We start from the raw sequence: 21,417 nt of genomic DNA on the forward strand, positions 1-21,417 counted from the left end.
TTTCAACTAGGAATTGAATAACTGTTTTAACATGCCAGCAACCACTCTGGCATTTAAAAGTAACTTTATGAAAGTTCAGGATAGCTGTTTATACACAGCTTGATGTAACAGGCTACGAACAACCACCACTCGCAGCACATCACGGAGCTCGCCGCGAAGCTCCTGGGCTAAGGCTCAGCGCTGCAGCACTGACCGGGCTTGGGAAGCCAGGCTACCTGCCCTCAGGGACCCACCGACTCTCCCGCTCCCACCTTCCAGGGCTGGGCATTACTGATCCTGAGAAGAAAGTGCAGAGCTTTTTCTGTGATGCTTGTAACTTACTTTACTGAACTGCAGAAATGCAAAAATGGAATTTAAAGTGTTGGTCCAGATAAGCTGTGCTACAAAATGAAAGGTTTTACTTGCAACTTAATGCAAATTCATGAAAAAAATACACTGCTCAGAATCTGACATGGGCTAAGTAAAACATTCTGTTATCTGAAAAATACTGCCAATATACCTCTGTCTTAAAATAATTCAAACATATAATTAAATTCTCATAGTTCTGGTAAGATGTTTAAGATCATGGTTTGCAAAAAGAAGAGTTACAGTCATTTAAATGCAGTTTAGTGAAGATGTAGATACATTTTATTTGTCAGGTGTAAATAACAGTTTCATTTAGAATATTCAAGTACAAAAAATGAAAACTTATGACTGTTAAGAAAAAGTTAGAAGCCATTAAATCGTTCTGCAAATACTGAGGCACTGAATTCAAATATCCTTTACAGTACGAATTATCTAAATTTTTATCTTTAATATTCAGATGTTCATAGTAACTTTTTTAAGAAATATTTTTAATAAGATGATTCAACTTTATTATTTATTTTCCCTGGAAGACAGTTTGCAACAAGTATGTAATACAGACTCATGCAAACAGTGTGAAGACACCCAGTTCCAAAGGTACTTATCACCAGAAAAGGGCTTATTTACCTGAGTGTTTCTGCTTTAAACATGTTGTTTCATCACAGCAACCCATGGACCACAACACTGAAGCACATATTATGTAATTTGATGCAAAAGCTTACGATCATGTTACCAATTGGATAATTGTATGAAAAATTTTAAAGTTCTATAGAACTATTGAGCTTAGAGTTTCAGGTACATAATACGTTTTAAAACATACTCCCAAAAGTTTACACAAAAGGTTCATCTTGGAATATGTATGCAATCAGAGCCGCAATATAAACGAGTCCTGTGCTTTCAAAGGCACCGACACTCTTGTCACAGCAAAGTGACAGCAGGCACTGGGCAGCAGGAGAAATGATCTCGGTTCATCACAAACCAACAACTTAAACTTCTAACAGTGCGTGAGTAACGTCATCCAGTCTGGCTTATGTACTGACCTCATACTTCAACTGTGGCCTTTTGCCAGATATAGAGTAAGTGATACAGCGTTAAGTGATACAGCAAATAAAAACAGCAAGAAAATCAAAGCATACTTCTCACAGTTTAATAACTTTCCTTGTGATGATCTTCTGTGATGTGGAACCTTTGTTTTACATAAAACTGGAGCTGGAAAGAGAAAAAAAACCTTTTGATTGGTACAACAGAAAACCGTATAGGAATAAAAATCACTGGTTTTACAAAGCTTTTACAGAAAGAGCAGATGTACATCGAGGATATGATAGGATATCTAGCCATGGGACTCTGGAAAAGAAAAGAAAAAACAAACACCAAAATTTCTTGAGGGGAAATTTTTCTGAGCTCTCAAACTATGGGCTTGGCCCTGATTTTGCAAACAACAGCCCATACCTTACTTCCACAAGGTGATTGTAAATGGTTTTTCGCGTATGGAATAAAGTCAGGGGAGTCCAAATCTAGTAACACTGGACTAAGTTGAGATGATGAGGTGAAAGACCCCTCAGCTTTAATTCGAGGCACACCGAAAACAAGTTATAAATTCTATTTATACACTTCGGTCCTATGGATCCGAGGGTTCCACATCTGAGGATTCACCTGACTGAGGATCGAAAATACAATATTTGGGAAAAAATAACAGAAAGTTCCAAAAAACAAAACTTGAATTTGCCACTTGCTGGCAACTCTATACCTAGCATTTCCATTCTATTTACGTTGTATTAGGTGTTATAAGTAATCTGTAGATGATTTAAAGTGTACAGGAAAATGTGCATAGGTTCTTTGCGAAAATTGTGCCATTGTATATGAGGGACTTGAGTATCTGTGGATTTTGGTGTCCTCGGGGCATCCTGGAACCAGTCCCCCCCACAAAGATGACGAGGGTGGTTAACCTTTTGAAATTCAGTGTATTCATTTTTTCTAGGCTCTGGGGGGTGGATACATCAACGGACAAAACAGAGATCCACTCCCTGGAAGAGCTTATGTGAAAAGATCATACATGAGAATTCCTTCTTCCCCAAAACCATAAAATCCAGAGGCCAATTAAATGCACCCAAAACCGTGTGGATTTACTTCTCCATAGTTCAAAAATGGAAAGCTATCATCATGGGCGATGTTATGTTCTCCTACCTTTTTGAAGGTGACTTACAATATTCTGAAAATACCAGTCTGAAATATGATGTGGTCATAAACCTGAGGGCTGCCCTTTGGGGCACGGGAGAACCTGAGCTCCCCACGTGGAGGGGGCTGGGTGCTCAACAGAGCGAGCAAACAAGCAAAGTGATGAGGACATTTAAGCGGGAGAAATAAATGAAAAAAAGGAAGAAAAAAACCCTTATTTTCTAAGACTTTGGTTACGTTGTCTTTAACACATACCCCAGACCTACAAGCCTTGGGACCATCCCCCACCTGCTACCAAGGCCGCCCCGATGCACGGGGGCCCTCTCTACCTTCCTCTGCATCTTTACGTCCACCACTCGTTTCACAAGTTCTGACATCAAAGCACAGGAGTTCCAATCGATAGCCTGGTTCCCTTATTAAAATAAGAATTCTCATAAAATCATTATCAGAATTTGTTTTAAAAAAGTAAACCTAAGAATTACTTTTTTTAATCAACTATTATGTCTATGATTCCCCAATATACAGCCTCTGTCAGGCATGAAATGTGACATAACTAACGGGGGGGAGGGGTGGTCAGCAGTTACTAGACGTGCCCTGGAGCAGCCAGTGTCCCAAGGTCGCTGACCCTTACGTGTTGTAGATTTCTATTTCGTTCGTTCATTCACTTCAGACTTTCACTCAAGGATGCACAGAGCACGGAAGACGTGCCAGGTGCCCTTCTAGCTGCTGGGGAATCAGCGCAGCAAGAGGGACAAGCTCTCTGCTCTCAAGGAACTGATGCTTTAGCTGCAGGAGCAGATGGGAGTAAGGAGACAGGGTGAAGCGCCCTGAAGGTCGGGGCAGTGAGACGGGCGCGGGGTGGGGGGCGCTTACTTCTTGCGGTCCTTGTCCTTCCGCACGTTACCACCCGGGGTCATAAAGGGCTGGCTTTGGTATATCTCGGAGGTAGCTTTCTTCTTAGAGAAGGCGATTATTTCTTCTTCCAGAAGTCTTCTCTTCTCCTCAAGCCTCAGCTTCTCCTCTTGGTGTACTCTCTTAAGGTGCTCAAACTTGGCCTGGAGCTGTGAAGTGAAGTACGGTTCCCGCTGAGGGATGTGCTGGGGCAGCCCATGCCCCGGCACCTCCCCACTGCAGCCCTGCTCACGCGGCCTGCACAGTGACATGTGGAATTGCTCTAACTTTAACTCTGAATGAGCTGCCATGCAAAAAACGCATGAACAAAACATAAAAACAGCCTCATGCACAAACCTCAGTTTTTTAAACGTTTGACCTCTTAGAGTTTTTCTTTTGCTCTACATTTTCCCCACAAAGCCTCTTCAAATAAAGTTTCAAAAATCCATTCTTAATAAAAGTGAGGGACAAATTACAAAAGCAAGTTATCAAAAAGAGGGTAAAAAGCCCTTATTTTCCAAATAAATTTACTACGTGGTAGTGAAATAGCTCTTGACTATACTGGTGAACCTGTTTGGAAAGCAAGTGTCAATTTAAATCAAGAACCTTAAAATCTGTTATGTTTTTCCCACGGTCATTCACCTTCTTGAAATCTAAACTAAATCGAAAAGTCCTGAATTTAGATTAAAGTTTTATACATAAAAATACAGTTGACCCTTGAACCTTGCAGGGTTGAAGACGCCAAACCCCGCTGGTTGAAGATTCGCGTGTGTCACAGCTCCGTAAGCACAGACGCACCGGTGCAGTCCTGTGGACTCGGTGAGTGAGAAACATCCACGTATAAATGGGCCCGTGCAGCTCAAACCCAGGTGGTTCAAGGGTCAGCTGCACTGGCTGGGTTTACACCATAATTGGGAAAATATACCTGTGTCTCTAAGAGAGAGAACATTTTAAAATTCACTTATGCTAAATACACTCGGTGCAGTCATTAAAATGAGTTTTGCCAAAGTTTATAACAGTACAACATGAGAATTCCCTGGTTTGATTGTTGTTTATCTGAAAAAAGATCTAGAGACTTCAGCAGGTTCCTTACGAATCAGGTGTGGTGCCAAGAACAACAAGCACAACATCTAGAATCTACATCACAAAAGTAACTTTGTTTTTGGTTCTCTGGTCTGGTTAGATAAGTTTTCAATTAGTATTTTCAGTTCTGGGCAGCAACCTAACATTTATACAAAAAGTAGGACTTGGTTTCCAGAAAAGATGGCTTATGATCACTGAGGAAATTCATCAGAGGCTGAGGGCAGAGAGCTACGCTGCTTCCTAATAAAAATCAGATGTTGCAGATACGGAGCGGGCTGGCGAGTGAACCGGCAACCCTGATGGCAGAGTTTACAGGATAGGGTTGGAACAGATGAAGTAAGGCCCGAAGATTCTCTTATTCCTGAGGATGTCATTTCCAGAGGGATCAGTTCCTTAGTATTTGCTTATGTAAGTGGTTCCTTATAAAGGAAGGAAGCATGTTCTTTATAAAAAGAAACATAAATCGGTGGTATGAATACACAGACTGGCAGCTCTCTGAGCATGCGTGCACCCCGTGGATTTGGGAGAGGAGCGGGGCAGCTGGCGGGTGACGCCTGGAAAGAGAGGCCACAGGGCAGATTTATGTTATGTGAACAGAGATACATCTCTGACAGACACTTAAACGGAGGGTGCACACTTTATATCCTTAAATATCCTGAAAGGTTATGGAGTACTTCATATATCATTTATGAGGTTGACTAAAAATTCCAGGAAAACTATGAAGAGAAAAACGTCTTAGAAAGGGGTCAGGGGGCATGTGACTTATTCACATTCTGTGGAGTTCATGGCTTTCGTCAGTGACAGTCTGCTCCACCTGCAGGAAGCGCTCGCTCACAGCTCCAATATTCACTACAAGGCCTTCAACTCAGACACATTTTCAAGTTCTTCTGTGCTGTTAAACTACTCACGGATGCTCTGAAGCCTCTATGGCCAATGTGGTACGCTGCTGTCTCTTGTAAACCTGCTTCTAAGGACACTATACATGCTGTTGCTCAGTGATCCTTTCTAAAGTATCCATTTTAAAAAGTGAATACCAGAGACAACATTCCTCTCTTGCCAGACTAGTCAGTGTCTTTGACCTCTGTACTTGGCTGGAGACCCCGGAAGTGTCACTGACAAGCACCTAGCGCTGCGGCTCAGCTGCACTGAGTGCAAACCTCGCTGCTCATCCTGGACTCCCCACGTCCAGGTTCTAGTGCAGCTGTACTTGTTTACTGAAAATTATCTAGAATACTTTTAGAAACAGGAGAGGCATAAATACTAAGTGAACAACTAACCAAGAAACAGACTTGCATATAAAATTCAGAAGTAGTAACATTTTAATGTTGGTCATGCACTTCACCTGAGGGATAAATATAAAGTGCACTTTTTCTTGTGGTGGGGAAGGGCTGTGCATGCAGGATGATGTTAACAAAAGATGCCATCTAAACAGTATCCTGACATGCTATCTGTCCTGTGCATCTGCCTACTCTAGTTACCTGACGCTCACTGCATTTTCAGCTAACTCTGTACTATACATGAAAATCGGCCAAATTCATACAAAAGGTGAACTGCCAAGGATACTTTAATAACAAGGCCATCTAATACAGACTTCAGTAACGTTTTGGGTTACCTGCCAGTATCTTATTGATGTAACTAGCTTTGAATGTCCCACTTTGCCCAGTAGAGACCTGGTTTACACCTACCTATTGTCCAGTGTAACTACTAAAGAGCCTCCTTTCCCTCTAAAACTGCACTTACACTGACGGTAGATTATATGGCCCTCCTTGGTCCTTCAACTGATGGCTCTTTTTAAAAATTTTTTTAAAAATTTTTGGCTGTGTTGGGTCTTTGTGGCCTTGTGCAGGCTTCCTCTAGTTGCGGTGAGTGGGGGCTACTCTTCATTGCGGTGCACAGGCTTCTCATTGTGGTGGCTTTTCTTGTTGCGGAGCACGGGCTCTAGGCCTGCGGGCTTCAGTAGTTGTGGCTTGTGGGCTCTAGAGCACGGGCTCAGTAATTGTGGCTCGCGGGTTCTAGAGTGCAGGCTCAGTAGTTGCGACACATGGGCTTAATTGCTCCGTGGCATGTGGGATCTTCCTGGACCAGGGCTCGAACCTGTGTCCTCTGCATTGGCAGGTGGATTCTTAACCACTGCGCCACCAGGGAAGTCCTAACTGATGGCTCTTGAGTTATGCGAGTGAAGATGACCCCCAGATGCCCTGCACCAGACCTGACTCTAACGTACCAGCCTTGCAGGATGAAACTGGTCATGAGGGAACTTACTGATATTATTGTAATATTAATGAAACAGGCCAGTAATCTGCTTCTAAACCTATATAATTAAAAGTTTAGAACTCTTGTGACAACTTGGTTTAAACTAACTTCATTAGTTTTAATATAATATTCTTAACACGAAACCGCTTGAATCACAAAAATAAACATCTATGAAGCACCTACTGACAAATAATACTTCTCTTTTTCTTTCAACCATTTGGTCACTCTGAATTTTCAATTTCCTTTTAAACAGTATGCATTTAAGCAAAATATTCTTATGTGGGGTTTGAAAAATTAAAATTCAACTATAAACCACTGCTACATCTTCTCTCCTCACTGGAGAAACTGAGAACCATGATGTATGAGAGAGAAACTCTTACAAGAGAAGCATCTACTAATCAAAAGAAAAATCAGCACCCTATTTCCTACTCATCACAACTCCTTCCTCAATATTTGTATTTAAAAATAACTCCAGGGACTTCCCTGGTGGTCCAGTGGTTAAAAATCTGCCTTCCAATGCAGGGAACGTGGGTTCTATCCCTGGTCGGGGAACTAAGAACCCACATGGCGTGGGGCAACTAAGCCTGCATGCCACAACTACTGAGCTCGTGTGCCACAACTAGAGAGGAGCCCATGCATGCACCGCAACGAAAGATCCTGCGTGCCACAGCTAAGACCCGACACAGCCAATAAATAAATAAATATTTTTAAATAAATAAAAATAACTCCAAACTAGGAACTGTTTTCAAATAAGAGACTGAACAAAACAGAACACCCAAATGCAGTATGAGACCTAAGATTGAATTCTGGTTCAAAAACAAAAAATCACCGAACAGAAAGCAACAATAAAAGACAATCTTGGGACGAGTGGGGAAATTTGATTGTGCACTGGGGATTAGGAGAGTCTGTGGCATGCTATTCCTGTTCTTAGGTGTAGTACTGGTACTGTGGTTATGGAGGAATATGCACCTGAGCTTCAGAGACGCATGAAAGTGCCTGTGATAAAGTGTTGTGATGTCTACAACCAGCTTTCAGACGACCAGGGAAACACACACACTAAAGACAGCAAAATGTCTATCCTAAATCTAGGTGTGGGGAGGGACACAGGTACCCCATACTTTCACTTTCCCATTGTTTGAACTTTTTCAAAATAAAGATCAAAATTCAAATTATAAACAAGATAGATTATTTTACAAAACCACTTACTACAGAGTTTATTGAAATAGCAAGTACTATAAAGGTACTTAAAATAATAAATTTGTAGCATTAAATTACTTTACAAATAACTCTTCAGGAACTCTTACATCGCAAGTTCATTTGTATTAACATTTCTGTCTTCTCTTAGAGATTCCTTTTTGCAGCTCATCCTTTTTGACCCTCATCTTAAATGTGGCCATTTATTTAAAAGCAGCCATTACAGTAAAGTCTACAGAAAATACCTTAACTCAAGTAAAACTAAAACTGATCCTTGGAGAACCAGAAGCAAACCAAACTCATTGCGGATGGTTTTGCGCCCAGGCTGCCCAGACCACCCACCTCCAGGAAGCCTGACCTCAAACTCAAAGGCTAGTTAACAGCTCTCAGAGTCACCTACTTTAAACAACAATCCCAAGGACTCAAAACTCTCAGAAAAGGCTTTATCAAGCCACAGCTAAAACACTTCTGGCTCCTGGTTAAGGTATTTAAAATGCTTCTTAGTAACCTAGTCCTTTACAAGTCCTCGATAAACCACTTCTAATGGAAGACACCTTGTTCAAAAAGGCAAAAATTTTTGTTTCCAGCCTATGCTTTTTTTTGGAAGTCTGCATCCAAAGAGTATGTGTTAAAATACAACAGCTGCTTTTTAAGGAACAACTAGTTTTCAAAACCATCTCGGAATTCTTGAGATAATTATCCCCAGGTTAACAGGACACCCCAAATAAGTGCACATCCCAACAAACCAGCGCACTTGCCTCTCTCTCAGCTTCTTTCAATACGGCTTCTTTCTCCTTCACACGCTGCACAAACAACTGCTTCATTTCTTCCTCCTTCCTCTGACGTTCACCATAAAATTCGTGTCTTTTGGCTTCGTAGGTCTCCTGAAGACTGAAAAATTATTTATGGTACTCTCATATTAGCGAGATTACATCACAAACTTGCGAACACTCGGTCCGCGTTAGGTCCCGTGACCATCACAGCACATGTGGCTCCAGGGAGCGCAGATCTGTCTGCGGGTCCCTGCTTTGCCGGTGCTCCCAGAGGTGCTCATCTCACCCCAGATGGATTCCTCCTTCCACCTCTGTTGGTTCCTCCCCTCCCCTCATTGCCACGTCCGATCACCAGGCTCTGGGGGCTCAGCCTAAGACCCCGACATCACTTCAGTCCCGTCTTGTTTTGATTTCTACAGACACCGTGTTCAGCCCAACTTGATCTTTGTGCTTTTCTGCCTTCGCTACTGGAATAATCTCCCAGCTGAGCTCTAGGCTTTTAGTTCCTCTTTCTTTCATTTCGTCCTTCCTGCCACTCCTAAGATTTTTCCACCAAAAACAGACATCTCCTTATCTTTTTCCTCTGCATTAGTTATATTATCTGCAGGATAGCAGCACTTCAGAAACTTCACAATCTGGCCCAACAGACCCAATCCCCCTAAGGTTTCAGCTGTACCAACCTAACCTTTGTTCCTAAGACGTGCCACACGTTTCATGCTCCAGCCACTGCCCATTTCCCAGCCCTCCCTCTACTCACTAGTCCTGTCCCTCGCTTCTCCAGTCTCCCCAGCTGGAATCCACTGTTCCTCCCAAGCACTTCCATGGCTCTTTGTTTGTTTATACCTCTTCCTGGCACTTACACCCCACCTGCCTCTCTCTCCTAACAGCATCTCCATAACCCAGCTATCCAGTAGAGCCCTCCAGATGTTTCGGTTTCTTCATAGATGTTCACCTAATGATAGAAACTGCAGGGAAGTAGAGCCAGTTTAACCAAGCAGCGCAGGGACTGTCCTGGAACTCCACGGCCAGTGCCTGCCTGTCTTACTCATGGCATTTCAGAAGAACCACAGACCTTATATCCGGCAATGCAGGGCCCTTCCATTTCAGCTCACTTGGAGAATATCCCCAAGGTTTAACAGGGAACACAGATTCACTTTCCAGCTGTGTCACAGTTAGAAATTTCTATTACTTATAAATAGATTTAAAATGTGATGAAATTCAGGAATTTTACTAATCTTATAACTGGAGAAATCTTTCATGGCTAGAACTGTATAAATTTAAGGAAAAACAAAGGAAGAAATGTTACACCATAGCACTTACAGCTGAGCATGAGTGTGTGGTACTCAGAGCATGTATTCCAAGGAGGAACAATCCTACACATTGTCTTTAAGAGCAAAGTTCATAAATGTACAGAATGCCCTAGGTAACCACATAAATGCCTCTAATCTCGAGGCATCTTACTTTTTATAAGGTTTTTTGTTTCTCTGTGTTTGTTTTGGTCTTATTTTAAAGAAGCCTCTAAATCGATCAGGTCACCTTCGCCCACATTTCACTGGTCCTACACTGGACTGATAGCCTTTAGTGGCAAACTTAGTTTAAATAATGTATTTAAATCATGTCAAATCAAAGTTTTAAAAAGTTCTCACTAATTTACTTACACAAGCACTTGAGTTGTTCAGGAGGAAAATCAAGCCACCTGGCAAAGAGAAAAGACCAAACACTTGCGGAATAGCTGCTACCAGCAGGGACTGGTCTGGACTCACTAATTCCCGCAGCGCCATGAAGAACAAAGCACTAACACTGTCCTTCAGGTAAGAAGACGACGCTCGGAGAGGTAAAGTCACCTGCACAGAGGGACAGAGTTAGCAAGTACAAAGCTGGGGCTGGAACTTGATCAGACGTGCTCCAAAGCCTGTAACCCTAACCAGCATAAATCCCGCCGACAGTGATGCCTCAGCAAGAGGTAAAGAGGAAACACTGGTCCCGCGTGTTCTGCATCCATCACACACGCCCACTGTGACAGGTAAACTCACAGAGCCAACTGCAAGGAAAGAGACCGCACTGTCTTTCAAAAGGTGGTAATGAAACTCTGAGAGGGCCTGCAAGGAGTGGCTGTGAAACTAATGCAACCACTGCTGACTGCCGTGGCTCTGAGAATGAAAAAGAGCTCTCCTGCTGCCGTGATAGTTAATGCAGCATCCTACCCTAGTTGCAAGCATCACTGATTGAAGGCAGAGCTGAAAATGAGAGAGGAAGAAAATGCAGCCTTGATTGCTCGTGCCCACCAGGAAAACCGCTGCGTCCCCCGCACTCAGGACCTCCCTGAGCTCCAGGTGCAGCTCTCACAGGCCTGATGAGCGTCCACCACAGACCAAGTGCAGAAAGACACAAAGGTTATGACACAAAAAATTATGCCAAACACTTAAGAAACTCTAAAATACCACACAAATCTCCCTTCCAGACTCTGAGGGCCCAGAGCACTTCAGTGATGGTAAACGAGACTGGTTTTGTTCATCTAAAGTAACTTGGGGATTTGAGGTTGATAAAAGCATGTTTCATGAAGTTTAAATAAGTAAACATCAGTTAATTAAGACTACAGGGGTACACATAATGCCGACCCCCTGGACCTCATGACAAGCATGAGATGGGTGTGGGTACGTGGGGACACAAACCATGACTCAGCACAACCGTTCAAGTGAAACAGAGATGGAGACACTGCGGGGCTGCAGAGAGAAAGGCCGGGCCATAAAGAGCAGAGCGCAGCCTAACAGGCTCATGTAACTAACTGTTCTTATTGATAGATACAATACTGAGGGACAGATTTTACGTGCCAACCAAATTATAGTGACTGTTGTTGTACACATCCCAAATTAAATGGGAAGATTCCTAAGAAAACAGAATACAAGTTCTTAAAACCACACCGGTGAAACCTTCCTAGACCTCAGGCTATAAAGAACTACAGGAATTTTATCAAATAATTTATTCACAAATGAGACAGCACCAAGAGGAGAGAAGATTCTGCTGCGCCTGACCCAAGGAATCCCATCTCATCAGGACTGCAGGCCTGGGCAGAGCAGAGGGCCACCAGCTCCCAGGCAGGTGGGCAGGGCCTCCCTCACACTGAGCTCGAGCCCCCGGCCTTCTCGCTTGTCCTCTGCAAGCAACCTGCAGCCACTGCTCCTGCCCACTCTGTAACCTGGCCTCCACTGAAGAGCCTCCTTTCCCAGTTTTCCATTCTTCACCTGTCCAGTGGGCAGACGCTCCCCAAACTGAGGAAATGCTAAAAAACGGCTGTTCTGAGTGCCCGCCCACCATCTCTCTCACCTGTTGTATTATTATTCTGGTTACCTTTGGAGAGCTACTTCTTCCCGCGGGATGCATTCTGGTGGGACGGGCAGTCAGGCTCACACCCACCCAGCCAGAACACGGGCACATGTCCTAAGCTGGGCCTGCTGGACATCCCCCTTCCTGGAAGGAAGGCTGGAAATGGTTTGTTCATGAATGAAACTGGTTTTCTCCCTTCAAATCTGCAAGCCCTGGGCTTCCCTGGTGGCGCAGTGGTTGAGAGTCCGCCTGCCAATGCAGGGGACGCGTGTTCGTGCCCCAGTCCGGGAAGATCCCACATGCCGCGGAGCGGCTGTGCCCGTGAGCCATGGCCGCTGAGCCTGTGCATCCGGAGCCTGTGCTCCGCAGCAGGAGAGGCCACAGCAGTGAGAGTCCCGCGTACCGCCAAAAATCTGCACGCCCTGGCCTGTGCCGTCCTTTTTGACTCAGATGGCGAGTTCCTCATTATTGTCAAAGAACGGTCAAGGGAGCAACTGGACTGTATCACACTGCTGTACTTCCACAGCAAAACCCTCTCACTTTCAACACGGCCACCTCTCCCTTCCTTCTTGAGACCCTCTTCACTTGGCTTCCGCGACACGACCCTGCTGGTTTCCTCCTTCCTCTACCCTAGGCTTCTCAACCGCTTCTGTCTGCTTCTTCTGCTGACACACATTCAACGGACTCAAGGCTGTTTCCAAGGCACCTTTCTTTCCAAATGTACTTCTCTCTCCAGGCATCTCACCCATACGCAGTATTCAATTAACCACCTCTTAGCGTCTGTGACTCTGAAGTTCATCCCTTTGGCCCAGCCCTCTCCTCTCTCCTCTGAGCTCCAGATAAACAGCCAAAGTGCCTACGTGACACTGTCACTTGGATGTTTCAGAGGAAACTCTAAGTCCCCAGGTCCCAGCTGAGCTAACGACCTCCATCCTGCCCCACAGAGCAGCCAGTGCGCCTCCAGAGACACTACCTTGTGAGGGGTACAGCTGCCTGCCGAACTGATCCAGGCCAGCAGAAGTCTTCTTTTGGCATCTTCTGCTCCTTTACCTCGTTGCATCTGAACAGTCACTAAGTTCTTTCACTGTTATCTTCTAGGCGCCTCTCAGACACGCCCAGTTCTGTCCTTGCTGCTGGTACCTAGCTCCTCAGCACCTCTGCACACCCTCCGACCCCTCCCTCACACTGCAGCCAAGAGTGATCTTTTAAGTGCAAATACCGTATCGCTATCACTGCTTCAAACTTTGTGTCTTTCCCCGAGGACAAAGACCAAATCCCCACCAGGCTGCCCTGCTCCTCCGACCTTCTTGCAGAGACTTAAAGGTGCCTTTCTCTCTCTGCCTTCCAGGTCTCTGCATATGTCTCCTCTGTTTTCCCCAGGTAGTAAAAGCTCAGAACAATAAGTGCCTCAAGGAAGCCTTCCCTAATTTTCCAGATTAAATCCAGATGCCCTCCCCCCATGATACACCACCTCTCCTTTTGTGCACATTTCACAACCATAATTCATTGTGCAATTAGTTGTTTGGTTTTGGCCTCCCTCCCCGTGAGAATATAAACCCCATGACAGCCAGGACTGGTCTCATTCAGTATTACCTCACCAGCACTTAGCCTAGAGCACTGCGAACACTAGATGCAGTATTATATTCACTGCTGACTCCAAAGTATCATCTCAGCCTTCACTTCTCCCCGAGCTCCAGATTCGTTTATGAAATAACCTCCTCTAAGTCTTCACCTGAAGATTTAATAATCAACTGAAATGTAACATGTCCCAAACTTCTCAGTTACCCACCAGGAAGTCTACCCCTTCCCCTGTCTTGCTCATAACAATGAACATCACCACCGTTCACCCAGGTTCTCAGGTGGAAAACAGTAACTGCAGCTACCACCCTGGCTTCCTCTTTCCTTTACATCCGTATCCAGACCATCAGAGAGTCATGTTGACGTCACCTTCCAGTCCCATGTGGTAGCCATGCTTCTCACCACCTCCGCCACTGCCACGCCAGCACAGGCCCCTGTCTGCTCGTACTTGGATGCCCACAGCAGCCTCCTGCCCGGGCGTCCTCACTCCCCCAGACCCTGATCACCACACAGGGCAAGAGCATCTTCCTCTCTGCACCCACGGTGCACACCTGGCCAGTGACCAGCAGGAAGTGTCTGCTGAAGGGCTGAGTGGGAATTTTCATTTAAATGTGATTCTTCGGCTCCATACCCGGAAACTGCGAACCTGCATTTCTGAGTCCTCCACAGGTGACTGATGACTGAGCCATCAGGCACCTGAATCCCTCTCCTCCAGCACGCAAGGCCGCCCCGCCTGCTGTCACTCAGGATCCGCGTCTCCTTCAGGCACGTGGGGACCCCTCACCACCCACAGACTTGAAAGAGTGAGAAGTGAAGCCTCCTGGGAAACACGAAGGGTAGCCAATGCTAGATGCTTTCTCTTCAGCAGAGAAAATCATCACTTTACCAGAGCTGGCCCGTAACTAGTGCTTCCTTTACAAGATACTTTCCTAAGTTTAGTCATTCCAAAACTTTCATCAGGGTAAAAAACAACAGCTTTGTAGTTAATATGATTCATAGTCCAGGTTTTTAAAATAATAATCGATACTCTTTCACCTTCTTCACATAAATACAGAAATAAAACCAAATAATGAGAGATTTTTCCTTGGTTACTCACTTCAGCGGATGCTGAAATCCTGGGCTTCTGCCCTGTGTCCTCCCTTCTACTCGAACTCCCTGAGTCGGGTAAGGACGAAGACCTCCGAGGGCGGCACGGAGAGCAGAGTCATTAATCGTAGCAGGTGGCGCCACCTCCCGATGTGGGAGACTCTCTGTCATCCTGGGCAGACGGAGAGGCCCACCCCACCGCCCTCCCTGGCTGCTCACCTGAGCGGCTTGTTCTCTGGGCCCGTGTCTGTGAGGCCCATCTCCTCCAGTTTGCGGCGCCGGTACAGCTCGTAATGCCTCGTGTGCGTCTCATCTCGCAGATCCTCCATGTTCGTACAAATGAGCATCTCCCGGAGCTTGACAAAGTCGCAGTGGTTTTCATTTTCCACTAGCCGGAAAACAGAAAACAGCAACACCGATGTTTAATCCTGACATATAATTAGTATTTGTTCAATGGACGAGTAAATGAAAACACATTTGAAATAACCCAAACAGCGAAATGATCAGTCCGATTAACAGCTATGGTTGTTTCATACAAGTAACCAAGGAAGCAATTCTTGTATTACACACACCGAATTATAGGCGATATTGATTAACAGAGGTTTGCTTAAATTTAGTAGCCAAGGATAAACAGGAAATAGGAAAGAAATACATTCTATTCTGTACCATGTGCTCCAATCATTTCACTAGTATTTTGTTAACAGTTTATAAACCATCCTTAGGACGTTTCACATACCGCCTGAAAAGAGTATGTAATATTTTTTCACTAAAACTTCAAGGTGGTAAATTCTGCACACTCGAGAACACCACCTGTGCCTGCTGTAAACATCAAATGCTTGTCACACCATGCCACATTTGTGATTCTGCGTCACATGTGTTACTGTGATCAATAGTTTTAAGTACAATTATTGCCTTTATATTTTCTATACATTAAAAATGTTAAGTTTTGTCAATATTTTCCACTAATTACAAAATTTGTCAACTTAAAAAAAGCAGCACTGGGGCTTCCCTCGTGGCGCAGTGGTTGAGAGTCTGCCTGCCGATGCAGGGGACAGAGGTTCGTGCCCCGGTCCGGGAAGATCCCACATGCCGCGGAGCAGCTGGGCCCGTGAGCCATGGCCGCTGAGCCTGCGTGTCCGGAGCCTGTGCTCCGCAATGGGAGAGGCCACAACAGTGAGAGGCCCACGTACCACACACACACACACACACACACACACACACACACACAAAAAGCAGCACTGGGAAACCAGTACCAGCAGGGGTAATCCATTCCCCATTAGTTGGCATCATGAATGAATGAGCCAGTCAAGTGCTAATTACTTACTCATTGTAGAGTTAGACAAATGCTAAAAATTATTACTTGGCTGACTGGTTTGTTTGGGAAATAGCTGGCAATACTTTGATGAGTAAAAATATATAAATTTACAAAGTGGTTTATTGTGTCGCAGAATTATCTAGTACTTAGTTTACGTACTATGTTTAAACAATACTATTTACGCTCAAATTTTGTTCAAAGTACCCGACCAGTGACTCCCACCTTCTGAACGTCCTGGTGCACCTGGGCAGGTAACGTGATCTAAGACAGGAAGTAGGGAGGCTGTGCCTTGCGCCTCTGCAGACGTGGCTAAAACAGAACAGAGCCAACCCTTCTGACAGCCAATCATAACCCCAAATCAGCATCACCTCCTAGAACACATTAAATTCAACTTTCAGGCTGTCAGGCAGCGCACATATCCTCGTTTATCTCCTTTACCTTGTACGATGCCCCAAGGGTACTGGCGAGCTTTGACCATCTTATTTCCAACTTTCACCTCATCCATACTTCCTACCACAGCAAACGGCAAGTGTCCCTGGAAAGGAGCCAGGACATCAATCACATCTCATACCAGTAAAAACAGAGAAGAGAAAATTTACTAAATAACAAATGTGTTAAAGCCAAATGATCTGCTGTGCCTCAGCTTTTAAAATGTGCCCTGTGAATATGTGTTCACAGCTGTTCACGTGTATGCCAACTGTTCTACAGAGTCATCTTCAGGCCCTAGAGAGAGAATTATTTACTGAGCATGCCCCACACGTATTCCTATTTTGCTGCAAGAATACAAAAACAGAATTCTAGCACAGGTATCATTTCCCTCATTATTATCTTGGTCCTAAAAGACAAAGATAACGTTGAGGAAATCACACACACACCCCCCCCATATAACCAAAGTGTATATATATAGTGTATATCTACATATATAACACAAATATAAAATAATATTTAAGTCCCAAACTAATGCTAAATACAAATGTTATAGAAATTTAGAGGAGGGAGAGGTCTCTTTGGGCAGGAAGACACAACCCAAACTGGAGACGGATCAAGCAGAATAGGAAGAACTAGCATAGTAAGGAGAAGATTTTGAACAAAGATACAATAGCTGGATTTAATAGCAGTGAGTAGACCGTCCTGTCTGAAGCTGAGGATTAATGTAGGGGAAAAGTCTAATGTAAACAGTATCATGTTTAATATTTAATAATTGACAATATTTAGTCTCTTAATTGTACCCCTCTGAAAACTTATTCCAGGTGGGCACAAAAAACAAATTAGATATAAAGACAATTTAACACACAGAAATTAATATCACTTCCCTTTACATTGGTCAGCTTTCTATAGATTTAAGTATCTTAATATGAACAAAGTATGAAAAAATCAGAAAAAAGGGGAGAAATGGAACAAACAGGTACTGAATGTCACTGTGTCAGGCAGTGAACAAAGCTGTATCCTCACAACAACCCTTAAGACAGGTATTATTAACCCAATTTCATAGATAAGTTAACAGTCTCAGGGAGGTTAATAATTCCCACAAGAACACATGGTAAAGTCTGACTCCAAAACCCATGATCCGTCAAAATATAACCAAGTATTTAAGAAATCTGGTAGCCTCAAGTAACACAAAGAACTTAGTCATCCTCAATCACATTAAGTTATGTATAATTAAAATATACTAAATATATTCTGTATTAAAATATTAAAAAAGTATGTGAATATTTCATATGTACCTGTGACCCTGTAAGGGAGAACGAGCTTCAGTACCAGATTAGAAAGCTCTCCTTAAAGATTTTAGGATCCTAGAGCATTCTGAGGGAGGCCGTAATGTCTTCTCATGTTCTTAAAGACAGGACAGAAAGGAATCTTTCTAAGGCAATTAAATATGGTTCCACAAAAGATGAAGCCCGGTCTCACAGATGTATCACTTCATTTAGGTGAAAGTAGGGAGGAAAGAAAAATGCTCAAAAATATATTCTCATTATACTTTTCCAACTCTAGAAAATAAAACATTTCCCTATACTGGACTCTTTCAAAATTCACCTTGTTTTGGAAGACAGAAGTGAAAATACATTAGTAGCAGCGTTACTTACTTATAAATCACTTTTTTCATATGTAAAACAGAAATAATATTCAGTTAAGAGCTTACATTCATTGAAGCATTGACTTTAGCAATAGTTTCATCATCTGTTGGGAACTGGTATATCTGAACACCATTGCTGACCAATTCACTCATGAGCTTGATCTTAAACTTCTGTAATTCAGTTTTAGAAATTGCATCTGCTTTGGCAATCACTGGTATAATGTTCACCTATTAAGAATAAAGAGAAACAAAATCTCATGATTGAGGATTTATTTTTTAATCCTGAAGCTTTTGCATTCAAAACCACTCAGTCCCTGACAAATTTCCTTGACCTAGATCAGAGGACAGGCAAACTACAGTCCACTCACTCCCTGTTTACATAAATAAAGAGTTACTGGAACACAGCTAGGCCCATTCATTACACATTACATATTTCCTATGGCCACTTTCATTCTATAATAGCAGAAGTGAGTAGTTGTATCAGAGGCCCACGACCTGCGAAGCCTGAAGTACTTACTACCTGGCCCTTCACAGGAAAAGCTTGCCAACTCCTGACGTAGAATCATTGGCTTCATTTTTACCAGATAATCGTATACAACCACTCCTACAAATGCTGGCCTTACAATAACTGCTTTTAAAAAGCAGAGCTCTGGCACTTCCCTGGTGACAACAGTGGTTAAGAATCCGCCTGCCAATGCAGAGGACACGGGTTCAAGCCCTGGTCCGGGAAGATCCCACATGCCGCGGAGCAACTAAGCCCGTGCGCCACAACTACTGAGCCTGCGCTATAGAGCCCTCAAGCCACAATTACTGAGCCCACGTGCCACAACTACTGGAGAACTCGGGCCTAGAGCCCATGCCCCACAAAAAGAGAAGCCACCGCAATGAGAAGCCCGCGCACCGCAACGAAGAGTAGCCCCCGCTCACCGCAACTAGAGAAAGCCCATGCGCAGCAACGAAGACCCAACGCAGCCATCCACCCGTCCATCCATCCATCCATCCATCCATACATACATAAATAAAGCACAGCTCTTATAAAGTTCATCTTTCATCTGAATTCAGGTTTAGAAATCTCACATTTTCTTCTCAGTCTCTGACAATTCCATCATACACAAAATAAATAAAATGTAAGCCGTGAGCTGAAATCCACTGCATAGTTATTAAGAATTTTTTATTTCTTAATACTCTAAGCACTAATTAATCAGGGTGACTGATCTCAGCAGACCTACGGAACAGGCCAAGGGCCTCCTTCTGCCTCTCATTTAAGCAGGTCCCTTTTCCCAATGACTTCATCTGACCTGCACCCCATTGTCAGACTCTTACCCAGATGTTGAAAGAAGGAGATTTTACGAATACCAACTAAAAACGTTCACGACTCAAAGGAATAACTTTCTCAGCACTGTTTTTTTTAAAATAATTTTATTTTATTTTTGGCTGCGTTGGGTCTTCATTGTTGCACGCTGACTTTCTCTAGTTGCGCTGAGCGGGGGCTGCTCTTCGTTGCAGTGCACGGGCTTCTCATTGCGGTGGCTTCTCTTGTTGCAGAGCACAGGCTCTAGGTGCATGGGCTTCAGTAGTTGTGGCACATGGGCTCAGCAGCTGTGGCTCGCGGGGCTCTAGAACGCAGGCTCCGTAGTTGTGGCATACGGGCTTCGTTGCTCCGTGGCATGTGGGATCTTCCCGTATCAGGGATCTAACCCGTGTCCCCTGCACTGGCAGGTGGATTCTTAACCACTGTGCCACCAGGGAAGTCCCCCTTTCTCAGCATTATTTAAAAGTCCTATCACTGGCCTGAGAGGAAGAGATGTGGGGTCCTGAAGACCAACTGACCTGCAACGCTAGTTCTGTATGATTAACGTCCCCACCGAAGAGTGATATCTCCACAAATTCAGGGGTTTATAGGTCTTTTGGGTTATTAGTTCGTTTTTAGTGAAAGACTTCAGGCTAAGTAGTCATGTGTGCCCAGAGAGTGAGCTATCAATGTAATTTTCAGAATGAAAGTGAAAACTAAATATCATAATTCCTTTTCTATTCTTAAATGTATTTTTCTTCTCCAATTTCACACTGATTTACTGTGTACATTTGGATTTATTGGTCTTAAATACGTTCCAAAGGAGGTAAAGATTTTTCCAACTATCCATGAAATAAACTTTTCAGCAATTGTGGGTAAACAGCTTTGAAGATAAGTTAGTCAAAGTATATAAAAATTTGATGCCAAATTCTTGATTTTGGTATCATATAATATTGATACATAGATATTCAATAAATTATGCCAAGTTAGTAACTTCTAATTGATTCCACTATTAATAGCAGAAGCAGGCCAGTGTACATACACGACGTTAAGCTTTTTGATTGTAGCATATGCGCCTGAAACTGACCTTTGCTGAGGCATCTATTTCAAAGACATCCATTCGAATAAACCCACGGCAGCTGCGGACATAGCTACTGGCTACCATCCGGTAAGGAACCGGGCAGCCCTGCCTGGAGGACCCCCTTTCAGAAACCCTAGATGGCCGAGCCTGGAGCAACCTGCCTCTCCCTTGCCAGCCCCAATTTGCACGCTAGTGCTTTAAAGTCACCACCAAAGTGGGAACCTGTGAAACCCCAGATGCCTCACCCTCAGACCCTGATAGAGGCTGAGCCCAGGTTCACGACGCCTCCCTCCCTCCCCCCCACTCCCACCCCACCGTGTGGCCTTGAGTGTGCTGTGTGCCCTCAGGACCCGTAGGGACAACCCTTGCTCCTCGGAGTCCCCTGAGGCTTGTTGCTGATGTGCATCCTGGGACCCTAAGAACCAAGAGGGCTGGCCCAGCCACGACAGTGGCCCTGGCGGAGGGGGACGTGGCACCACCCGCACAGCAGGTAACTCTCCACGTGGAGGGAGCCGTGGAGCCCTGTAGTAAGAACAAGACACACTGTCGATTTAGTCCACCCTCACACCTGCCTTCGAGGTAGATACTCTCCTGGTTCTGGTTTGAGAGGCAGGGAGACGGACGCTCGGAGGGGAGAAACCTGCCAGGAACAAGGGGCGATTAGGTGGCAGAGCGAGTACTGCAGGCACCTCTGCCGCCACCAGACAAGCGCAGCCTGAGACAGAGCTGTGTGCTCTTGCGTTTATGTCCCTTGAATAAGATGGGTTTCCTGTATCAGACTCAACTATGAAAACAACCGGCTAAATGGTCAGAACATCCGATCAGGTGAACAGACTCTCACATCAGCTTCCTCCAGGCCCGTCACAGCCTGGGGACTGTGGTACTGGTCAGAAGCCAGCCCGTCTCTGCACCGACGCTGCACCCGCTGGCCCGCGTGCCTTCCACACCGACTTCCGT

The 21,417-nt window shown here is 44.4% G+C and overlaps 1 protein-coding gene across 3 annotated transcripts in view; it reads right to left on the minus strand.

Moving 5' to 3' along the window:
* Nucleotides 1–426: 426 nt before the first annotated feature.
* The window catches only part of SEPTIN10 (septin 10), a 53,701-nt gene continuing 32,710 nt past the window's right edge, over nt 427–21,417 (minus strand). For 2 of the 3 annotated variants that reach the window (XM_082852336.1, XM_082852337.1), the window contains 6 exons: nt 18,155–18,316; nt 16,453–16,549; nt 14,919–15,087; nt 8,697–8,829; nt 3,391–3,578; nt 427–1,551 (listed from right to left, as the gene is read on the minus strand). In XM_082852336.1, coding sequence (XP_082708462.1) covers nt 1,536–1,551; nt 3,391–3,578; nt 8,697–8,829; nt 14,919–15,087; nt 16,453–16,549; nt 18,155–18,316 — 765 coding nt within the window. In that variant the 3' untranslated portion in view covers nt 427–1,535. Of the gene's footprint in view, nt 1,552–2,785; nt 2,930–3,390; nt 3,579–8,696; nt 8,830–14,918; nt 15,088–16,452; nt 16,550–18,154; nt 18,317–21,417 lie in introns of those variants that run through there. The other variant, XM_082852338.1, reaches the window with a different exon arrangement.

The sequence above is a fragment of the Leucopleurus acutus genome (assembly GCF_964270905.1).
Source record: "Leucopleurus acutus genome assembly, chromosome: 12".
In the NCBI taxonomy this organism is placed as follows: domain Eukaryota; kingdom Metazoa; phylum Chordata; class Mammalia; order Artiodactyla; family Delphinidae; genus Leucopleurus; species Leucopleurus acutus.